The sequence below is a fragment of the Elephas maximus genome, chromosome 22 (genome assembly GCF_024166365.1).
Source record: "Elephas maximus indicus isolate mEleMax1 chromosome 22, mEleMax1 primary haplotype, whole genome shotgun sequence".
Lineage (NCBI taxonomy): Eukaryota > Metazoa > Chordata > Mammalia > Proboscidea > Elephantidae > Elephas > Elephas maximus.
The window spans coordinates 39075226-39096575 of NC_064840.1; the positions used below are offsets into that span (position 1 = coordinate 39075226).

Here is a 21350-nt window from a genome sequence, read left to right on the forward strand (position 1 = left end):
TTCTATTGCAGTGCCCATTTCTAAAATATTGTTTATCTCTTGGGTTTCTAATTGCTCTTTTTGTATGACTTCTAGTTGTTTGTTTATTTTGACATTTTGTTCCTGTATTATTTTCCTGAATACTTCCACTGCTTTGTCTGTGTTTTCCCTGGTTTTTGCCTGTACTTTCCATGGTTCTATTTTTTCCTTATTGTTGTCTGCATTTTTCTTCATCTCTTCAAAAGCCGTAAATATTAGAGTTTTGAATTCACTATCAGATAGTTCCAGTGCCTTTTCTTCTACTAGAAGGTCAACTGGTGTTTTATTTTGGTCACTTTCTGCAGCATGCTGTCCTTTTTTTTTTAATGTTTTTATATTGTCTGCTGTCTCTGGGACACTAAGGAATTATTTTCTTCATTTATTGATTGTAGATTTATTTGTTTCATCCCCCTTTTTTATTTGGTTATGTCTGGGGAGGAAGGCTACGTGTGTTTTGTTGCTTTGTCACTTGTGAACACAATACTTCTTACCACCTCGTCCAGGTGGGCAGAGCTAATCACTCAGCTACGGTGCAGCAGACGGGTCCAACTAGGGCGGAGGGGTGGGACTGGGCAGTTTGCAGCACAAACTAAGTTGACAGGGCAGGGACAGGAGGCAGTGCAAGAATGGGGCCCAGGGGACAGCATCGGTGCTGCTCAGGGCACAGCACTTAGGGCATGATGCACATAGACAGGAACAAAGGGAGAGGGCGAGGATGTCATGTGTGGAGCTAAGTGAGTGAGGAAAGGAAGAGAAAGAGGAGAGAGGAACAAAAGCAAAAAAAAAGAACGAAAAAAGAAAAAATTAAGTAAATAAAATGACGGCGTGGTAGGATTTGATGTGGGTGGGGCAGAGCAGACCCAGTGAGGCTGTGTACTGGTGGCTCTCCAGCTGAGTGCTTGGGGCTTGGCCTGTCAAGAAGGTGCGTGGGTGGCACACAAGGCTAGGTGGGCGGGAGAAAGGGAAGGAAAGAGGGGGAAGAGCAAGAAGAAATCTACAAATAAATTATGAACAATAAGAACAAATGCAGTGGTGGGGGAGCCAGCCTTTGCAGGCAGGGTGAAATCGAGGTGGTGGCAAGCTGATGTTTCTCTTGCTGGGTGGCACAGTATGGCCTGTCTGGAAGGGGTGAAGGCAGTGCAGGGCCTAGGTGGGAGAGAGAAGGAAAAGGGAGAAAGGAAAAATACAAGTAAAAAATATGGCATTGAGGAAGCTGACCTGTGGGGGCGGTGCAGACCAGGGGGGGCCATGTGCCAGAGGCTCTCCAGCCAAGTGGTACAGCACAGCCCCCCAAGAAGAGGGGGGTGCAGCATACAGGGCTAGGTGGGTGTGGGAAAGGAAAGGAAGGTAGACAGAGAGGAAAGAAACAATAAGAACAAGAAAAAAATAAACAATCGAAAAATAAAATGATGTTGAGGGAGTTGGCAGGTGACTGTGGCACAGACCCAGGGAGAAGACATGCAATAACCCTCCAGCTAAGCGGTGTGGCATGGCCCCTCCAGAAGGGGCTGGGGTGGTGCACAGGGCTGAGTGGACAGGAGAAAGGAAAGTAGGAAAGGAGAGAGAAGAAAAAAAAAAGACGACGACGAAGAACAAAGTAAACAAACCAAAAAATCACAGCCCATCAAGGAGGGGAGAGGACAGCACACAGGGCTAGGTGGGTAGGAGAAAGGAAAGGAAGAGAAAGAGAGAAAAGAAACAAAGAAACAAACAAACTTAGCCAAAGAAACAATAACAAACAAAAATGGTGCTGAAGGGGCCAGCCAGTGGGGTGAGGCTGACCTGGGCAGCAGTGAACCAGTGTCTACGGCTGAGTAATCATGGCCCACTGGAAAGCAGCAGAGGCCACGTACAAGGAAGAAGCATCGGGGGTGGGAAAGCATGTATCCCTGGTTACCAGGTGCTCTGTCTCCTGTTGGGATCTCCTTGAAGTTGCCTTCCTGTGCTCCCTGTCTGTGGTCCTTGGTGTCTGAGATCCAAGATGGTGAATCCGGGTGGCAATGAACTGATGTCTCTCCGGCTGGGCAACCATGGCCCTTGGGAAACCAGTGGAGTCCTCATACAAGGAAGAAGGGTAGGGGGTGGGAAAGCGTGTGTCCTTGGTAACCCGATGTCCTGTCTCCTATTTGGAGCTCCACAAAGGTGCCTTCCCACACTCCCTGTCTGCATTCCTTGGTGGCTGTAGTCCAAGATGGTGAATCTGGCCATGTTAGCTGGTAGGGGACCTCCACTTCATAGCTCTCCTCATTCTCTGTTCTCCGTTCAGTTTCTTACTCCATTTGGTGCTTGATTGAGTACTTTATTTCTTCATTTAATGCTTAGGGTTCCAGCATTGACGACTGTATCCGTTTTACTTAGATTTTCAGGTGTTTCCTGCAGGCGGACTGTAAGGTGCTTCTGTCTATAGCGCCATGTTGCTCTGGCCTCCAATGCCCCCCTCTTTTTGTCCAGCTTTACTGTCTGCAAAGCATTTCATTTCTCTCTGAATGGTGCCAAACACTCCTATAGTTTCAATACTTTCTTTAAAATTATGTTAGATCTCACTTAGTTCCAAAAAAGGACTGCAAGTGTTACTACCACCGATACAAGGATGATGTGGAAATGCTAAATCTTTCTCAAGACTTAAAAACTACTTGCTACCCAGCTCCCCTACAATCTATTTTAACACAGCAACTGTCCTTGGGTAAAATCATCACAAATTTATAGTAAACCAAAAAAACTAAAAAACCAAACCCATTGCCACTGAGTCAATTCCTACTCATAGTGACTCTAAAGGACAGGGTAGAACTGCCCCAGAGGGTTTCCAATGTGGATTCAAACTGCTGACCTTTTGGTTAGCAGCTGTAGCTTTTAACCACTATGCCACAAGGGGTTCCAGTAAAGCAAAAAGAAAGGTTTTATTCTGCATGTTTTCAAAGAGGCAAAAGTGTTTAACAGACAAGCATGCTGCCAGAAGTATGTCTGCCTGAGTCCAAAGAATTTTACAGAATCATCAGTATTCTGTAAACATTACAAATGGATAAAATCATTAAAAGCTTCATCCTTTCACAGATTGGCTAAAAACTGCCAAAACACTGTGAATCAACATTTTGAATTATCTTTCTTAGTAATCATTGGTACAAGTTCCAGTGACAACAGTCAGGAGGGTCTTTATTGGTCCAACAAATTTTACTATATACTAAATGCTATGTTACAGTGAAACAATTTTCACCAAAGCCTTCTGCAACAAAGAGAATTTTATTGTGACAAATCAGAAAACAAAATGGGAAACTGGCTGCAAGCACTCAGGCTGTAAACAGACCCAAATCCAAAGAAGTACAATTTATAAGTGCTTCTTGTAAATTATACAGTTTTGACAGGTGCTAATTCATTATGAGTAAATTACAGACTAACAAAAAACCCAGTGCCGTCGAAATTACAGACTATGATTGGTTAAAGACAAAGGGCTAAGATTATGATTGGGTGACCTTTTCATGTTTTTCTTTTCTAACAATTTGGTCTCTTGGCTCAAGAGTCCGCGGTCTCTCATATGATGGTTGTTTTTTTATGTTACGTTGGCTGTGCATGATATTGGGTAGACCTTTAACTCATTTAACCCATTTCCTGGGGTAAATTGTTATTTAGTTTTGGTATGTACCTCCGCAGTCCATTGAACCAGTTAGAGCATTCTGTCCCACTCCTTTGATGTAGTTTCTTACTGTTTGAAGTCCCTAGATCCTGACAAACAAGTTGGAATTTTGTGGTTATGACCTGCTGTGATTAGGTTAACCCTTTATCAGCTAATCAAGAGCAGAAAATATGTGGGTATTTTGTACTCTAATATTTATGTGAAAGGTTCCCTAAAAGGTGTTTTCCAAGATTGACCCAGCTATTGTTTTTATACCTCAGGGCCAAGTTGATGTGTCTTTGTGAGTCCAGCCCCAGCTGGGTCACATACTTTATACTCAAGGACAGAGAATACTGGTCCCAATTTTAATTCCTATATAAAAGTCAGTGATCCTCTTAAAATATAAATCGGATCAGCTCAGTGCCCCACACTCTGCAATACCTCCATTTCACTCAGAGTAAAACCCAAAGTCTCTACAAGGGTCGACAAAGTTCTGCATGATTAGCCTTCTACCCCTTATACCTCTTTGGCCTCCATCTTTTGCTTCTCTCTGTTCTTGAGGTGTTCACTCTTCCTGCACTCTTTCCCTCAGATATTCACTTTGCTAACTCCCTCAACTCCTTCAAGTCTGCTGAAATCTCATGTTCTCATTTAGACCCACCCTGATGACTCTATTTTTTTTATTAACTTTTATTGAGCTTCAAGTGAACGTTTACAAATCAAGTCAGACTGTCACATGTAAGTTTATATACATCTTACTCTGTACACCCACTTGCTCTCCCCCTAATGAGTCAGCCCTTCCAGTCTCTCCTTTCATGACATTTTTGCCAGCTTCCAACTCTCTCTATCCTCCCATCCCCCCTCCAGACAGGAGATGCCAACACAGTCTCAAGTGTCCACCTGATATAATTAGCTCGCTCTTCATCAGCATCTCTCTCCCACCCACTGTCCAGTCCCTTTCATGTCTGATGAGTTGTCTTCGGGGATGGTTCCTGTCCTGTGCCAACAGAAGGTTTGGGGACCATGACTGCCGGGATTCCTCTAGTCTCAGTCAGACCACTAAGTATGGTCTTTTTATGAGAATTTGGGGTCTGCATCCCACTGATCTCCTGCTCCCTCAGGGGTTCTCTGTTGTGCTCCCTGTCAGGGCAGTCATCGATTGTGGCCAGGCAGCAACTAGTTTTTCTGGTCTCAGGATGATGTAGGTCTCTGGTTCATGTGGCCCTTTCTGTCTCTTGGGCTCTTAGTTGTCGTGTGACCTTGGTGTTCTTCATTCTCCTTTGCTCCAGGTGGGTTGAGACCAATGGATGCATCTTAGATGGCCGCTTTTTAGCATTTAAGACCCCAGACGCCACATTTCAAAGTGGGATGCAGAATGTTTTCATAATAGAATTATTTTGCCAATTGACTTAGAAGTCCCCTTAAACCATGGTCCCCAAACTGATGACTCTATTTTATACTGCAACTTGCTGTCCAACCTCCACTACTGCTAGTCTTCCTATCCTGCTCTAATTCTTTCCCATACCAACCAAAACCAAAATCAGATCCATGGCCATCGAGTCAAATCAGACTGGTGGATTTGAATTGCCGACCTTCTGGTTAGCAGCCAAGCTCTACTTGGCTACGCTGCACCATCAGGGCTCCATTCATAAACAACTTGTATTCTAATCTAATGCACAATTTACTTGTGATGGTCTGTTGTAAGGTCAATGACAATAGAGGTCTTTTTGTTCACTAATGTACCCCAAGCAACTAGAATATTGAATTGAGCTACCTCCAGTCTACCCCTTCTCTGCAAACTTAACTTGTCCATAACTGAAATCTCTCTCCCACTGATCCTGATCCTCCCATGAATGGCACTATCAGCCTCCCGGCTGCCTAATCCTAAAATTCAGATGTCATCCCTAACTCCTCCCTTCTCACCCTAGACCTTCTTCAAAATCATTCATCAAATCCTATAGATAAGAAATATTTCTCATCTTGAATCTCCCCTCTCCATCCTTGATTTAAGCTACATCTTCTCTCCCAAACCATATCCCTCCTTCCCTTCCTCTGTTCTCTATATAGCAGCTAATTTTTCTAAAACAGACACCTGATTATGTTACCTCCTTCCTTAAAATCCTTCAATTTAAAATTCCTCAAAGGAGATGCTTTTCAAGATAAAGTCAAGGAATCTGCCACAGAATAAAAAAAAATCCTTCATCATTTACGGATTGAATAGTGTCCCCTCAAAATTATGTGTTGTAAATTCTCACTCTTATTCCTGTGGATGTAATCTCATTTGGAAATACGGGCGTCTTTGTTATGTTAGTGAGGCCATGTCTGTTTAATACGTGTCTTAAACCAATCACTTGAGATGTAAAAGAGCAAATCAGGAGACAGCAACTGCAGATGGGGGAAGATAGGTGCAAAGCCATGTGAAGATGGCCAAGAACAAAGGAACAGAAGCTGAAAAGAGACAAGGACCTTCCCTGAGAGCCAAGAGAGAGAGAACGCCTTCCCCTAGGGCTGATGTCCTGAATTTGGACTTCTAGTCTCCTAAACTGTAACAAAATTAATTTATCTTCATTAAAGCCACCCATTTGTGGTATTTCTGTTACAGCAGCACTGAGAAACTAAGACAGCCTCCTAGCCACAATCTTGCAAAGGGATTGGTCATTCTACTATGCAAACAGGGTTCATAAAACTGTCCAATAGGATTAAGTGACCTTGTGGGAATTGGTCAATCACTATGCAAATTAAGTGACTGTGGTCTACTGAGGGGACTGGTCAGTTTTGCCATCCTGCTAGGCTTATAAAGGCCAATCCCTTAGAGGCTGAAAGGGACCTCACTACTATCAAGAAGAGCCTGGAACTGAGCAGGTCCTTTAGATCCAGGGTCTCTGTGCTAAGAACCTCCTAGACACAGGAGAGAGAGACTATAACACTGGAGACAGTGCAAGACAGCGTGAGACACTGACGGCAACCACAGCAAAGCCCGGGGGCAGAGAAATAGCAGCAGCAGTATGAGCAACGGGAACCAGGAGACCTGCACCAGGCAGCTGCAGCGGGCTTGCCCACGTATGGAGCAAGAGATTGCTGAGCACCTTTCGGCAGGAGGCTTGCTGGCAGAGTGGGGTTCCTCCTGGGCATTTATTAGCAGAGCTAAAGAGCTGTAACACTTGCAGGGCTGAGGCCAAGAGAAGGCCCAGTGGCAGGCATGGCCCCAAATAAGCTGAGAACTTATTTGCTGGAAGCTGTCCTGATTAAAAGGAAACCCTGGTGGTGTAGTGGTTAAGTGCTTTGGCTGCTAACCAAAGGGTGAGCAGTTCGAGTCCGCCAGGCGCTCCTTGGAAACTCTATGGGGGCAGTTCTACTCTGTCCCATAGGGTTGGAATCAACTCAGCGGCAAAGGGTTTGGTTTTGTTTTTTTGGGGGGGGGGGGGTGGGGTCTTGATTGAAGACTGTATCTTGTCTCCTGAGTTGTACCCTGTTACTTCCAAGTTGATCCTGATTCTAAGTTGTAGCCTGTTACTTCCCTGATAAACCACAACCTGAGTATGGTCTTTGAGTTCTGGGTGGCCACTGCACTAAATTACCATACCTAGTAGAGAAGTAGAGAAGTAGAAAGTGCTGTGCAGAGGACAGTTTGTGTCTGAAAAGGTGAAAAAGTAGGAGAGTGGAGGTATGTCTGACCTCCACTTCACAGGGATCAGCTTTGTGCTGATCTTGATTCTCACCCCTTCGCCTGAAGTTAGGCAACTTCAGACACCACCAGATTACAAGCAGTCACTATTTCTCCCCCTTCCTCACTTAGTACTTTTCCATTAACCCATTTAAAATTGAAATACTTTATAACACTCAGCTGTATTAAGTATTTACACATCTGCAGGGTGTTTTGTTTATCCTCGTATTCCCAAATGCTAGCATTTAGGCATTTTAGAAATATTTATTGAATGGCTAGCACCACTGAAGCCTAACATTAAATTCCAAAATTTTCAGAATGTCAATTATCGTGAAAATCCAACTCATGGGATGAGTAAATCTTTCCCCTAGAATGTGTTGAGTACAAGTATTCCACCTCTCCTTATTTTGTTAAACCTTGATTCACCTTCTGTGTATCCCATCTCCTCTTCTGCAGTCCTGTTAAACAAAACCTCTCCTCACACTTAATAGGCCCCTGGACAATACAAGTACTCGCCCCATGAGTGCTGTTTCCTACTAACATTGTCAGAAAATAAACAATACAGAACAACATTAATAGATTGCTATGCAGACTTAATATACAATTTTAAAGTTGGGCAGCACATCATTTACCTAGTAAATGAGCGACCTAAACTAATCAAGGTTCTTAAAGTGCTTATATACAAAGTTATCGGGAACTTTTGAACAAAATTTTTGATTGATTGACATTTATGTAACTGCTTAACAGTTACAAGACAATCACAAGATCAGTGAGTCTTGGTTATAAGACCCCTAAAGTTTTAAAAACAGGATATATTCATTAATCTGGAAAACAAGATATGTTTATTAATCTTCAATTGTTTTCTGGAGGAATAAGTTTAAGTGAAAGTTAATGAATAATGAAATCAGCCTTTCTGGTTTCAGTGGACCTAGTTACCCAGCTACTTTTAAAGATTAGTTTATAGCATAGCTAAAAGATTATTTATAAGAGTACACAGATTTTTAACATATAACAAGAACTTCAGTGTCATAAGACAAATTTTTGTTTTCCTAATGCAAAACTTACACATTTTTTACACATTCTACAACTCCTGACCCACATTCAGTCCATTATACCATTCCTTCCCTACCTCCTTTTAGAACTTGAACCTTTCTGCTGAAAGCCTGTATAATTTGGGTATTCCTGTTATCATGAATTCAATGTTGTAGAGGGCCATGATGATAGCTGTGTTTTTTCATCCAGTTCACATTTCCCTTTCTCCATTTCTTCTGTGCAGAACCCATTCTATGTAGTTCTGACATAAACGACAACAACTCACACAACTATTATTATCCCCATTTTACAGAATGTAGGTAGGCCACTAAAGTCAGGTGGCTAGTAAGTATTGGAGCGTGGCCTTCTACCTTCATTCCCTATACCATACCCAACCCCCTTACTTAATGAAAACCTCCATGTTAGCCTTTGTCCTGAATTGCTTTAAACCTTGAATGTAGTGATCCCTCTCTTAGCACAACCTTTCATCCTTGACCAATTCCACAACTCACTCCTTTATTCTCAAATTCTTTCATAATCTCCAGTCTTCCCTATCATCTCAAACTGTCAGCCCTTCTTGTCCTAGCCAGTCTTCCAGGGTGCCTAGAGCAATTAAAAGCAAGTAAGCACCTGAAATTCTACTAAGGCGGAGGATAAGGTAGGCATGAAAGATGTTCTTCATATATTCATTTTGCTCCAGAAACATTTGTATTGCTTGAATATTTTGATGTCTGTAATTTACAAAATAGTAAAAAGGATTCTCCTTTGCCCTCTTGGCCTTCCACCATTCTCACCCTGACAACTGGCAACTGTGGGTTAATCTAGCCATCTATTTTGTTTTTGATCCTAAACTACTGGAGAAGGTCAGGTAATGGAGCACAGCTACATTCAACTACAGTGGGCCCTCAGCATGGCTCTGCAACCTTCCCTTTAACCCTAAAAATCAAACCTATTGCCATCAAGTCAAGGAGAACTGCCCCATAGGGTTTCCAAGGAGCAGCTGGTGAATTTGAACTGTGACCTTTTTGTTAGCACCCAAGCTCTTAACCTAAAAGACTCTAAAACTTCCATAATAGTTGTTATAACACCTCACCCCCCAAGCCCCCCACGCACACACACTTCTTTTGTACCTCAAAAGACCACATTTTCAGTAAAATTTCTCTTCCCACCCTAGCTTGGTCGTCTTCAAGCACTGGTGCTGGTGATCTCTCTTTGCTGGCTTTTCCCCTTAACTGATCGTGTACACATCCTCACATTTCATCCATCTTTTAAAAAATAAATCTCCTTGACCTTCTCTCATTGTCTTCAAGGCCAAAGTTCCTGAAAGAGTAAACCAGTCTCATTGCTTCCACTTCCACCCCTTCCATCCAGTTACTAGTCCCTTTAGACTGACTTTTTACTCTGTCCTATAGGTTGCTATCCCCCACATGTCTGTCAGTTTGTCGTACTGTGGGGGCTTGCATGTTGCTGTGATGCTGGACACTATGCCACTGGTATTCAGATACCAGCAGGGTCACCCATGGAAGACAGGTTTCAGCTGAGCTTCCAAGCTAAGACAGACTAGAAAGAAGGACCTGGCAGTCTACTTCTAAAAAACATTAGCCAGTGAAAATCTTATGAATAGCAGCAGAACATTGTCTGATATAGTGCTGGAAGATGAGCCCCCCAGGTTGGAAGGCACTCAAAAGATGACTGGGGAAGAGCCGCCTCCTCAAAGTAGAGTTGACCTTAATGACGTGGATGGAGTAAAGCTTTTGGGACCTTCATTTACTGATGTGGCATGACTCAAAACGAGAAGAAACAGCTGCAAGCATCCATTAAAAATCAGAACCTGGAATGTAAGAAGTATGAATCTAGGAAAATCAGAAATCATCAAAAATGAAATGGAATGCATAAACATCAATATCTTAGGCATTAGTGAGCTGAAATGGAGTGGTATTGGCCATTTTGAATCGGACAATCATATAGTCTACATGCTGGGAATGACAACTTGAATAGGAATGCTGTTGCATTCATTGTCAAAAAGAACATTTCAAGATCTTTCCTCAAGTACAATGCTGTCAGTGACAGGATAATATCCATACGCCTACAAGGAAGACCAGTTAATACGACTATTATTCAAATTTACACACCAACCACTAGAGCCAAAGATGAAGAAAGAGAAGATTTTTATCAGCTGCTGCGGTCTAAAATTGATAGAACATGTAATCAAGATGCATTGGTAATTACTGGTCATTGCAATGCAAAAGTTAGAAACAAACGAGAAGGATCAGTAGTTGGAAAATATGGCCTTGGTGACAGAAACAATGCCGGAGATCAAATGATAGAATTTTGCAAGACCAACGACTTCTTCATTGCAAATACCTTCTTTCACCAACATAAACAGCGACTATACACATGGACCTCACCAGATGGAACACAAAGAAATCAAACTGATTACATCTGTGGAAAGAGATGATGGAAAAGCTCAATATCATCAGTCAGAACAAGGCCAGGGACCGACTGTGGAACAGACCATCAATTGCTCATATGCAGGTTCGAGCTGAAACTGAAGAAAATCAGAGCAAGTCCATGAGAGCCAAAATACGACCTTGAGTATACCACACCTGAATTTAGAGACCATTTCAAGAACAGATTTGACACATTGAACACTAGTGACCGAAGACCAGACGAGTTGTGGAATGACTTCAACGGTATCATACACGAAGAAAGCAAGAGGTCACTGAAAAGACAGGAAAGAAAGAAAAGACCAAGATAGATGTCAGAGGAGACTCTGAAACTTGCTCTCCAACATCGAGCAGCTAAAGCAAAAGGAAGAACTGATGAAGTAAAAGAACTGAACAGAAGATTTCAAAGGGCCTCTCAAGAAGACAAAGTAAAGTATTGTAATGACATGTGCAAAGAGCTGGAGATGGAAAACCAAAAGGGAAGAACACGATCAGCGTTTCTCAAGCTGAAAGAACTGAAGAAAAAATTCAAGCCTTGAATTACAATAGTGAAGGATGCTATGGGGAAAATATTAAACGATGCAGGAAGCATCAAAAGAAGATGGAAAGAATACACAGAGTCATTATACCAAAAAGAATTAGTCGATGCTCAACCATTTCAAGAGGTGGCATATGATCAGGAACTGATGGTACTGAAGGAAGAAGTCCAAGCTGCTCTGAAGGCATTGGTGAAAAACAAGGCTCCAGGAACTGATGGAATATCAATTGAGATGTTTCAACAAACAGATGCAGCACTGGAGATGCTCACTCGTCTATGCCAAGAAATACGGAAGACAGCTTCCTGGCAAACTGACTGATGGAAAAAAAAAAAAAAAATTTTTTTTTTTTTTGAGATCCATATTTATACCTATTCCCAAGAAAGGTGATCCAACTGAACATGGAAATTATAGAACAATATCATTAATATCACATGCAAGCAAAATTTTGCTGAAGATCATTTAAAAGCATCTGCAGCAGTATATCAACAGAAATTCAGGCTGGTTTCAGAAGAGGATGTGGAACCAGGGATATCATTGCTGATGTCAGATGGATCCTGGCTGAAACCACACAATATCAGAAGGATGTTTACCTGTGTTTTATTGACTATGCAAAGGCATTCGACTGTATGGATCATAACAAATCATGGATAACATTGTGAAGAATGGAAATTCCAGAACACTTAATTGTGCTCATGAAGAGCCTTTACATAGATCAAGAGGGAGCTGTTCGGACAGAACAAGGGGACACTGACTGGTTTAAAGTCAGGAAAGGTGTGTGTCAGAGTCGTATTCTTTCACCATACCTATTCAATCTGTGTGCTGAGTAAATAATACAAGAAGCTGGACTATATGAAGAAGAATGGGGCATCAGGATTGGAGGAACACTTGTTAACAACCTGCATTATGAAGATGACACAACCTTGCTTGCTGAAAGTGAAAAGGACTTGAAGCACTTACTTATGAAGATCAAAGACCACAGCCTTCAGTATGGATTGCACCTCAGCATAAAGAAAACAAAAATCCTCACAACTGGACCAATAAGCAACATCCTGATAAATGGAGAAAAGAATGGAGTTGTCAAGGATTTCATTTTACTTGGATCCACGATCAACAGCCATGGAAGAAGCAGTCAAGAAATCAAAAGAGGCATTGCATTGAGCAAATCTGCTGCAAAGGACCTCTTTAAAGTGTTGAAAAGCAAAGATGTCACCTTGAAGACTAAGGTGTGCCTGACCCAAGCCATGGTATTTTCAGTTGCATCCTATGCATGTGAAAGCTGGACAATGAATAAGGAAGACCGATGAAGAACTAACGCCTTTGAATTGTGGTGTTGGCAAAGTTATTGAATATACCATGGACTGTCAAAAGAACGAACAAATCTGTCTTAGAAGAAGTACAACCAGAATGCTTCTTAGAAGCAAGGATGGCGAGACTGTGTCTTACATACTTTGGACATGTTGTCAGGAGGGATCAGTCCCTGGAGAAAGACATCATGCTTGGCAGAGTACAGGGTCAGCGGAAAGGAGGAAGACCCTCAATGAGGTGGACTGACACAGTGGCTACAACAATGAACTCAGGCATAAGAACAATTGTAAGGATGGCGCAGGACCGGGCAGTGTTTCGTATTGTTGTGCATAGGGTCGCTATGAATCGGAACTGACTCAACAGCACCTAACAACAACAACACGGGTTGCTATGAGTCAAAATCAACTCAACGGCAATGGGTTTTTTGGTTTTAGACTACCATTCTGCACAAAATGCTCACTGAAGGTTATCATGACCTCAAATTTAATCAGCTGTCAAATTCAAAGGGCTTCTTCTCAATCTTTCTCCTCCTTTATCTTAGCATAATTCAACATTACTATCAACTTCTACTTGACGTTCTTTTTTTCCCCCCCTTAAGATTTTATCTGACTAGCTTTTCTTTCTCTTGTTCCTTAAAGACAAGACTTTCTTTAAGATTCCATTGTGGTCGTCATCTTTCCTCATGCTACATGACTACCCTTGTAACTGCATCTAATTGACCATCACTCCTATGAGGAATGTCCTGTAGGGTCGCGATAAGTTGGAATTGACTTGACAGCACTGGGGTTTTTTTCCTATTAGGAAAACTCCCACATCTGTGCCTCTACACCCAGCCTGTTTATGGCCTGCTGGGCCTATTTTTCTAATTATTTTGTCCCCACAGTTCAGGCAGTACACAGACACCTCAAGTTCAGACAACCTGAGGTCCGATCATCTTTCCCCACAGAACAGGCTCATCACCCTCCTGGTTTTCAGTATCATTCAGGGAATGGCCTTTCTAGGATCTCAGGTTCCAGGCTTCTGAGTCATCTCCAGCTCTTTACTTCTCTCCCATAGTCTCCATTTCTACTTAGCTGACACCTATGGACCCCATCACTATGATGATCTTTGCATCTTTCTTCCTCTCCACTTTAACTGCTGTATTTAGTCTCATCACATTTTGTCTCAACAACTCCAACAGCATTTTTCTTTTCTACCACTCTCAACTGGTATAGACCCACATGCAGGGTGTGGAGCCCAGTTCTCCCCATGCCTGTAGAGCTTCCCCATCCCATCTTCTTTTGTATCCTGGACCCACTATATTGATAGCTGATATTGACTTACAGGAAACGGTCTGTCTGGGCACTATCTCTGTCACCAGCTCATGCTTGACATTTTACTCTTACATCATCTGATAAGTTAGAAAGGTGAATTTGGATTAAAAATATGTATGCACACACATATACACGCATACATACATGTGTTACATATTTGTGTGCATAAATATATTCCTCTATATACAAATAACCATCTATTACTCAAATAACATTTTCAAGGAACCTGGTCTGGAAGTGGGGTTTACAAACTAAGTTTAAAAAAGGGGGGAGGGTAGATGGCCTATGAAGAGTTGAAGATTTTCTCCAAAGTCCCTCTTTTGCCTAAAGCCAAAACAATTGACAGGTTAACAAGTAAAAGAGATGTCTAAGGCACTATTTTGTGAAAATATGTAAATATGTGGCACAAAGGAAGTATGAGGAAAGCAGGCTGGATTTAGATGAAATAAGGAAGCATAAAGGATTTAGACAGAAGAATGTTGTGATTAAAAGGAGGTTTTGATGCTGGCCTCCAGCAATATTCTAAAAAGAAAACATGGGGAAGAACCACATCTGAACAGTGACTGAAGCATCTGGATTCAACTGATGACTGCAAAATTTTGGGATCCTAATGGATTATAGTAGCATTTTCTACACTGTATTCTAAGGAATAAAAAGGAATAGTAAAGGTTAAATGGGCTTCATGGTTAAAAAATAAGTTTGAGAAACAATGGGTGGAACAAAGTTAAACAAGTTTGGTTTACTCTGGGATTTCTTAGAGCTTTTTGAGTTCTGTGAAACTCCAAGGAGAGGGATAAAGCATCTAGAAGAGGGTGTTTCTCAAACCTGTTTGATCACAGAACTCCTTTTCTATGAGACATTGTGAATGACTATTCCTCCCTGGATCACATTTTGAGAGCTGAAGGATCAAAGGAAACTTGGCTACTCTGAGGGACACAGCCCTATATGTTTCAGGCTGATACCATCCTGGACTTGGCCAACTCCCGTGATGCAGCTGTCAGGAGCCCAAGATTGAGTATGTAATGGGTAAGGAACACATGGCTCTGGTTCTTGTTAACTGTGTGATTTTAAGCAAGTTCCTTAACCTTTCTAGACCTTAGTTTCCTTATCTATAAAACAAGGATAATAAAAGTGAGTACTGATCTTCATGGGTTGTTTTGTAGATTATACGCTAAGAACTAAGCTAAGTGCTTTACATGATAAGCACTTAATACAGATAATACGTTTGGCATAAAATGGCTTTCCTCACAGTTGACAACTCTCAATGACTTAAGACAGACAAGAGCACAAGAAAAACTAGAAATATCAGCCACTATTTTCTATTTCACTCACACAAATCAGTATTATCTACATGCCAGAGGCTAGGGTAACAGAGGTAAGGACAGTCTGTGCTTACTCTTGAGCTCTCAGATAGCATGCCAGGGTTGCATACCTGAGACCAATTAGGAAACAGGCAGGCCCTGAGCTGAAAGCTGTGCCAGTGAAGGATTTTTACAAAACAACTTTAAACAGCAGATTAAGGTGAAGATTACAAAACCCCTCATCCCGTTTCCTTCTAATCTCCCTGCTTGCAAATGTCTTTCAGGCAAATCAGCTGAAACCAGACCCTCACGCATGTGCTGTGAGACAATCAGTGACCTGAAGTTGAACCCGAGCTCTGAAACTCATGTCAAGGAACCAAAAGACTCATGCCAAGGAACTAAAAATCACTGGACCTACATCAGCTGCAGCAGCCGAGCCCATTTCAGAAGCAGGGATCCATTAGCTACTTCTGTGCTAATTTCCTAGCCTGGCCGCACAATAAACATACAGGCCACTTCCCAGGAACTTAATGAATATGCATGACTTTCCATTTGCCGCAGGTATAAAACCTCCTCCAGCCCTTTGTTCAGAGAGACAGTGCTTTGAAACCGATCTCCCTGTCTCCTTGCTCGCTGGATGTAATAAACTATGCCTGCTTTAAATCTTCTTGACTCTTAGTTATTCTTAACAAGAGCACAGGCAGTGAACCCACTGTGTTTGGTAACACACCTATTATCAGAGAAACAGGTTTGCATTTCACCTCCTATCCCTGCTATGTCCTCTTTAAGTAGATTCTTCAGGCCAATTTTTGCAAGCTTTATTTTCATGAAGAGCTCAGTTATTTACAGTTTAAGAACTTTTACTGCCAAATAAAGACAATAGAAAATAATAAAGAGCTTTATTTTCATGTCACTGCCCTTTTTTTTAGCCCTAGTTTCATTTAGCTATAGCTAACAGAATCTGACAGTGCTTCTCTACAACCTTTGATTCCAGAATTGTCTGACATATCCATAAACCAAAAAAAAAAAACATGTTGCTGTTGAGTTGATTCCAACTCATAGCTACCCTACAGGACAGAGTAGAACTGTCCCATGTGCTTTCCAAGGAGCAACATATCCATAGTCACAAATATATTGTCATAAGAAGTAAACAAGTTGCTTTTTTCTAAAGCCCACCAGGCACACCAAGGAAAGCTCCCTGGTCCTCCTTTCCTTCCACCCCTTCTCTTATCTTGATGTCTCCATCCAATGGGAGAGGATCCAGGCAGGTGGCTAAATCAGTGTACTACTCTTATGCTACTCTATCCTCATCCTTGGATTTCTGTAGGGGAAAGAAGAACATTCAAACGCAAGCAAAGCAATGCTGGAAGCACAGCTGTTTTCCATATGCTTTCATTTGCATTACTCCATTATAGTTCTGGGAGATTGTTCCTTTAACCATCACCATGATGTTTCTCATCTCTCACAATAGCAGAGTTAGTAACCAAACTGAAAAAAAAAAAAAAATCTAACACTATGAAAATTCTGCCTTAGCCATAACTCCAGTGAGATGAATATCAACAATACTGGCAGCCCTCTCACTCACCCTGCACTCTAAATCTTGTGCCCAGCCCCAATCCCTGCCCACACCCTCCTTTCTAGACACTTTGGCTTTTAAAGGGCCAGGTTTCACGAAGAAGGGTCCCAAGTGCCTTAGAGTTGGAGCTGCTCTGGCTCCTTTGGAGGCAGCCTGGGCTGGCACTGTGGGCACCACCAGGTGAGCCTCTGGAATCCACCTGGAGGCCCAAACATATCCTTCATGATCTGGTGCCCAACAGGGCACTGCTCCTTCTGGTAGATCTGAGCGTGCTGCCGTTTGTCCTGGAACTTGTCCTGAAGCCAGTTGGTACTGAACTCCACAACATGATCCACAAGGGACTCAAGACTCGAAGGGCTTAAAAGAGAACCAAGAGAAAGGGGATGGATCCCCGCTCTGTACAAGACTTCATTCTTAATGATGTTTCCTGAAATAAAGAAAGGGAAAAGGACACACACCATAATGGAACCAGTCAAAAAGATTAATAAACTCAAGTGTGTATGATGGCAACAGAGCATTGTATTAGCAAAACCCTGGAATCAGCTCGGCCACTTACTATGGGATCTTGGGCAAGTCATTTAATCTCTGAGTTAACGCCCCAGTCTGTAAAATAGGTTCAATAATAGTTACCTTGAAGGTGGTTGTGAAGATGAAATAATACTCAGACCCCATGTTATAGTAAAGTGGTTATAAAAAAATGCTCTGGAATCTGACTGCAGGATTTGAATTTCAGCTCAACAAGATTCTAGCTATGCGTCCTTGGCAAGTTCCTTAGCTTCTTTAAGCCTCCCTTTCCTTGTCTGTAAAATATGGATGGCTTATCTGGTTTTAAGTAGTAAAATGGGAATTCACAAAAAAATGCTGAGTACAGTGGCTGGTATACCGAGAGTACTCTATATTAGCTGTTATTATTATTTAAAATATTAAGCATAATGCCTAAGATATGGAAAACATTTAGTATTATTTTATTATTTTTCTACTGCCTTATTCTCTATGAAGCCAACATTGATCCCTCCTACTAGAATCAATCACTCTCTTCAAAATATTCCAACAGTGCTTTTTCCTTAACCTCTCTATTATGCATTTATTACAATCTAGCTTGTGATAAATTATAAATTATGGCTAATGGGGTACATGTCTTCTGTATCGTTAAACAATGATCTCCTTAAGGAGGGAAGGTGAGCTTAGCAGCGACACTTCTATAGAGGGCAAGCATTCAGTATGTCTAGAGTGAATAGATGAATGAAGTTATTATCCTTTCTAAGAACTTTATAATCACACTCATGGTTACACAAAATTTATCTCTAAAATTCATTGACTACCTGAATTTATATCTCAGCTGTACCACTTGTTAGCACTGCATCCTGTACTTCAGTTTCCTCATCTGAATAAAGGGGAAGCTAATAAGTAATTAGCGATTAGCCCTGATGCAATGGTTAAGCACTCAGCTGCTAAATGAAAGGGTGGTGGTTCAGACCTACTCAGCCATTCTGCGGGAGAAAGACCTGATGATCTGCTTCCACAAAGATTACAGCCAAGGAAACCCTATGGGGCAGTTCTTCTCTGTCACATGGGGTCACTATGAGTTGGAATCAACTCAATAGCACCCAACAACATCAACAATAAGTAATAACCCTACAGAATAGCACTAAGCCTGAAACTATGTACCTAACACATTTGACTCACTTGACAAATGCTGGCTGTCATTATTTTGTTATTATGCGGTACATAGCTCTTGTTATATATGCACGAAATGACACTATGGGAGCCTCTTTGTTCCTCAGGGCACAGGGGCTATGTGGTCTTAACATGAAAATATAAGGTCAAGGTCTAGTGAGCTGTTGAGATGAGCTGTGCCTGCAGCAGGCAAAATTATGCCTTGGATATGGAGGTGAGTTTATTATCATCAACTCACCTAATGGCTTTAGCTGCCAATTATGGTTGCACTTATTCCCCTGCGTAGATAAAGAGAATGGCCTGTTCTATAGTCTGACTAATTAATCTAATTAACCTGTATATTTTTCAAATTCCTCAGCTCTTCTCTCCACCTCCCAGAAGCAGTCAAAATGCTGTTTCATGCTCACGGCACTTAAACAGAGGGAGGGAGCCTGTTTCTTTACTTACGTGTTATAAGATCCTGATGTAGATCTGGGACATAGCTGTGCTTTGACCAGCAGGAACCCTATCTGTCCAAGAGTGGTATCCATTAGCAAATTCACTACTTTCCATTCCTAGCAGACACTTCTAGGCCAGTGCTTGGTAGTGAGGGTCAAAAGGAGGCATGAGATAGGGCCCTGCCCTTTAGGAAGTTATGTTCTAATGTGGCAGTCAGACAGGTTTTCTACTAATAATATAATCTGAATAAGAATTCTGAAGCCAGGAAACCAAAAGAAAACCAAACCTGTTGCCATCTAGTCAGTTCCGACTCATAGCGACCTTATAGGACAGAGGAGAACTGCCCCATAGGGTTTCCAAGGACAGCCTGGAGGATTTGAACTGCCAAACTTTTGGTTAGAAGCTGTAGCTCTTAACTACTACACCACCAGGGCTTCCTGAAGCCAAGAAAAAAGTTGGAAACTATTTATTCCAACTGTGAAAAAGTGAAGCTAAAGCAATTAAGTGATCTTCTTAAGGCCAAGTAGTACGGGTACACTTGGGGCTGGGTCTCAGGTCTAGTAGCTCACAACCAGCTGCTGTTAAGCTGATTCCAACTCATGATGACCCCATGTGTGTAAGAGTAGAACAACACTTCATAGAGTTTGCAATGGCTGATTTTTCAGAAGTAGATCACTAGGCCTTTCTTCCAAGGCACCTCTGGTGGACTTGAACCTCCAACCTTTTGGTTAGAAGCCAAATGCATTAACCGTTTGCACCATCCGAGGCTCCTATGACTCATAGACAGGTGACTTTTCTATTAAACAACTCTGTGAGTCTCATCCTTTTCTCATCAGTCATACCTAAGCCTGAAAAGTATCTTTGGTCCAGTAGTATATAGCAGACAGGCTGAGCCTGGCCCAGAGCTTCCAAGGCTTGTCCTCGATGAAACTTTTCAGACAAGATGTCAGAGTTGGGTGTGACCACTGAGGAAGAGCTCCAAGACATCTGACAATTATAAAATGCCAGGAAGCCACCGCCACCAAAGTTCAGAACTAATCTGGAAAGAAAGAAAGGATTATATGTACATAAACCACCAAAATAAAGTCACATCATACAAACATATAGCTTCCACAGCATAGTCAGATCATAACTACATACATTTTCCACAGTACAGGATTAATTTGGGAAAACTAAGATTCCTGTGATGATTGTGTGTTAACTTGCCTGGGCCATGATTCTCAGTATTTATATGTGATCGCTCCCGTGATTGAATCTGCTATGAGTAGCCAATCAGTTGAAAGAGGGTTTCCTTGGAGGTGTGGCCTGCATCCGAATATAAGCAGACATTCTGGCTTTTTTGCTCACTCTGGATCCCACCTCCTGTTCGTCTGACGTCTGGCTCTTGGGACTTAAGCTACAAGCTTATCTGTAGACCTTGGGATTTGTTGAACTTCACAGTCTGAGAGCGGGAGCCCTGCTCTCCAACCTGCTGATCTTGGGTTCACCAGTCCCTTCAGCTACGTGAATCGAGAGAAGGCTCTATCCTCATCCACGGACTTGGGACGTTCCAGCCTCTACAACTGCGTGAGGCGTTCCTTGATATAAATCTCTCTGTATATATATTTATACACTTTACTGGTTTTGCTTCTCTAGAGAACCCAGCCTAAGACAATCCCAAAGAGGGCATTGGTGGTTCAGTATTACAATTCTCTCCTTCCATGTGGGAGACCAGGGCTCAAGTCCCAGCCAGTGCACCTCACGTGCAGTCTGTCAGTGGAGACTTGCGTGTTGCTGTGATGCTGAACAGACTTCAGCAGAGTTTCTAGTCTAAGATGGACTAGGAAGAAAGGCCTAGCAATTTACTTCTGAAAATCAGTCGGTAAAAACCCTATCGGTAACAATGGTCTGATCTACAACTGATCATGGTGATGGCACAGAACTGGGCAACATTTCATTCCGTTGTGCATGGGGTCATCATGAGTCAGAACTGGCTTGACAGTAGCTAACAAAAAGGTTCCATAAGAGAAAAGAGATCATTAAAAATCTCAGGGCTAAGTGGAGTGGCTTAAAAAAGACACCCACACACATATGCATATGTCCATTTTTCTGATTGTACCAAAACATGTTGGAGATGTGGTTCCCTGAATAAAAACAGGGCTCCTAAGGAAAGAGGGAGAAGAAATGGATGGTAGGGAGACACCACACCCAGTCCCAAGAAGATTTACCAAAACCAAACCAAAACAACAACAAAAAACATCCCTACACACACTCTCTTGAGTTTCCTATATTCCAAGGACAAAGCAAAACCAACAAATGCTGATAAAGAAATAATCAAGTACTTTGTAAGGAAAGATAATCAGAACTGGAATTGACCTATACATCTGAAGAAGACTCCCTCAGATTCATGCATCTAACCTAGATATTATTATGAAAAAGTAAAAGAACAATTTT

General features: G+C 42.0%; 1 protein-coding gene across 3 annotated transcripts in view; it reads right to left on the bottom strand.

The window, feature by feature from the left end:
- Positions 1 to 1821: 1821 nt before the first annotated feature.
- Positions 1822 to 21350, bottom strand: part of GATA4 (GATA binding protein 4) — a 141263-nt gene continuing 121734 nt past the window's right edge. For all 3 annotated transcript variants that reach the window (XM_049866422.1, XM_049866421.1, XM_049866426.1), the window contains 2 exons: positions 19760 to 19956; positions 1822 to 17229 (listed from right to left, as the gene is read on the bottom strand). In XM_049866422.1, the coding sequence (XP_049722379.1) occupies positions 16919 to 17229; positions 19760 to 19956 (508 nt within the window). In that variant the 3' untranslated portion in view covers positions 1822 to 16918. The remainder of the gene's footprint in view (positions 17230 to 19759; positions 19957 to 21350) is intronic.